This window comes from Antrostomus carolinensis, unplaced genomic scaffold (assembly GCF_000700745.2).
Source record: "Antrostomus carolinensis isolate BGI_N321 unplaced genomic scaffold, ASM70074v2 scaffold54544, whole genome shotgun sequence".
NCBI lineage: Eukaryota > Metazoa > Chordata > Aves > Caprimulgiformes > Caprimulgidae > Antrostomus > Antrostomus carolinensis.
Genome location: NW_010309781.1, coordinates 1 through 2,284, shown reverse-complemented (window position 1 = coordinate 2,284; position 2,284 = coordinate 1). Strand labels below are relative to the sequence as shown.

Sequence of the window (2,284 nt, the reverse complement as noted above, 5' to 3'; positions counted from 1 at the left end):
TAGTGGAAGGTGTCCCTGCTGCTGGCAGGGGGGGTGGAACTGGATGAGCTTGAAGGTCTCTTCCAACCCAAACCATTCAATGATTCTATGATAAATCAGCCGACAGCTGCGATCAAAGGGAAAACAGACATTTCCTTTTACAGCGACCTGCAGCAAACCCACTCTTGATCTGAAAACAAAAAACCACCGGATTTAATCAAAGGGGAGACAAGCCAAAGATAGATCCGGTGTAATTCAGGCTCGAGAAGATAGAAAGAATAAAAGAAACCACAAACACAACTGGTTCTCCCCAACAGCAACTCACCTGGGCGTGTTTGGCTCGGAGCTTGTTGAGGATGTTGGTGGCATCGAAGCCGGCGTTGTCGCAGAGCTGGCGGGGAATGATCTCGAGAGCTTTAGCGTAAGCACCGATCAGGAGCTGCTGTTTGCCTGGAATGGTCCTGGAATAGTCTCGGAGGTATTTGGAAAGTTCCATCTCAATGGCACCACCACCAGCAACAACTGAGTCGTTCTGAAAGGAAAAGGGAAACTCTGAATTTGGTTCCAAGGACGAGGAGAGCAGGGAAGTCTCCTGTTCTGTAAGTGTCAGGGTGATGCAGACACACCAGGCGTAGGGGAATCCACAGCCTGGGTTGTTGTCACCCCTGGGAGCATCTGACAGCCTTGCTGGGAGCTTCAGAAACAGGTCAAGAACCTCCAGTGGCAGCTACCAGCAGCTGTGTCCAGCTGTGCACAAGGGGAGGTTTGGGGACAATGTACTAGAGGAGGGATGACAGAGCACAGCCACCCCCCTGCCTCGTGCTGGGCAAGTTCCTCTCACTTCCGTAAAATACTTAAAATTCAAGATATTTGCAGCCAAGTTGTATTTCCCTCCTTCCCCGTTCCCTATTTGTTTCAGGAGGGAGATCAGGATGTTCTTTCAAAAAGCAAAATCAGTTCTAAAAATCTTGACGTGGTTCTTCCATCCCCTCAGGGCACTCAAAGCTGCTTTTAACCAGAAACCAAAACGTTCACACGTTATTCCACACAGGCCAGAAACACCCGCAGTCCAGCAGCATCTACCACACAGGACCAGCAGCTCCACAAGCAGAACACACATCCACAAAGCCTCAGACTTGTCTCTGGGTGTTCTCAGATCATCTTCACAGCCAGGGGACAGTCACCCCCTCAGATTGGTCACTGAGGGGGGAACAAGTGGCTTTAAGGGGTGCTGCCATGCTCATGAGATCAACGCTGCTACCCAAATCTACCAAAGATCATCAGATCATTAAGGGTGGAAAGGATCTTTGAGATCATCGAGTCCAACCATGAACCCAACACTGACCAGTCCCCTATGACTAACCCATGTCCCTCAGCACTGTGTCTACACCACTCTTCAATCCCTCCAGGGATGGGGACTCCACCAGTGCCCTGGACAACCCCTTCCAATGCCTCACAACCCTTGCAGCAAAGAAATTCTTCCTCACATCCCATCTCAACTGCCCTGGGCACAACTTGAGGCCATTTCCTCTTGTCCTGTCCCTTGGTCCTTGGTTGAACAGACCCACCCCCACCTCTCTCCCCCCTCCTCCGAGGGACTTGGACAGAGCCACAAGGTCTCCCCTCAGCCTCCTTTTCTCCAGACTCAACAACCCCAGTTCCCTCAGCTGGGAACTCAGCACACTTGTGCTCCACACCCTCCAAATCTACCTAACACACCCCAAATCTTGTGTTCCCTTTAGGATGGAGGTGTTTACAGAACACACCACAACCCAGCAAAAGCACAAGTTACATCTGTACTAAAGAGAAGACAAAACCAGGCGTGCTGGGAAAGCAGTTGGCAACACTGCAGAGACACCACCACTTTGGCCACGGAACAGAACTGGAGTGAATCCATCGGGTGCTGCCCGTGTGCACACTCCACTCCACCAGCTGAGAGCTCCTGATCGCTCCCCAGAGACATCAGCCAAACCCTGGTGTGTGAAAAGGTTCCTAGAAGGAGTCACAGCTGTGCCAGGTCTGATCAACAGCCTCAAAACCTCCCTGCTGTGTTGGCATCTCCACTGGTCCTTACCTTGATTGCTCTCCTGACTATCATGATGGCATCGTGCAGGGACCGTTCCGTCTCCTCCATGAACTGCTCCGCACCCCCTCGCAGGATTATTGTGCAGGTCTTTGCCTTGGGGCAGCCCGTGAAGAGGTTATACCTGCCAAGGGGACAACAGGAAAGGGTTAAGGGGACAAGGAAGCGGTGCTGCTGCTGAACTGGCTGTGCACTGACAGGACTTGAGCAGCTAGAACAAGT

The 2,284-nt window shown here is 51.9% G+C and overlaps 1 protein-coding gene across 1 annotated transcript; it reads right to left on the bottom strand.

Moving 5' to 3' along the window:
- Positions 1–304: 304 nt before the first annotated feature.
- On the bottom strand, positions 305–2,186 carry LOC104519910 (T-complex protein 1 subunit eta; the record flags this gene model as incomplete). Its single annotated transcript, XM_010166179.1, has 2 exons — positions 305–511; positions 2,054–2,186. Coding segments are annotated over 2 exons (340 nt in total), but the record flags the coding sequence as incomplete, so codon positions are not given.
- Positions 2,187–2,284: the final 98 nt, after the last annotated feature.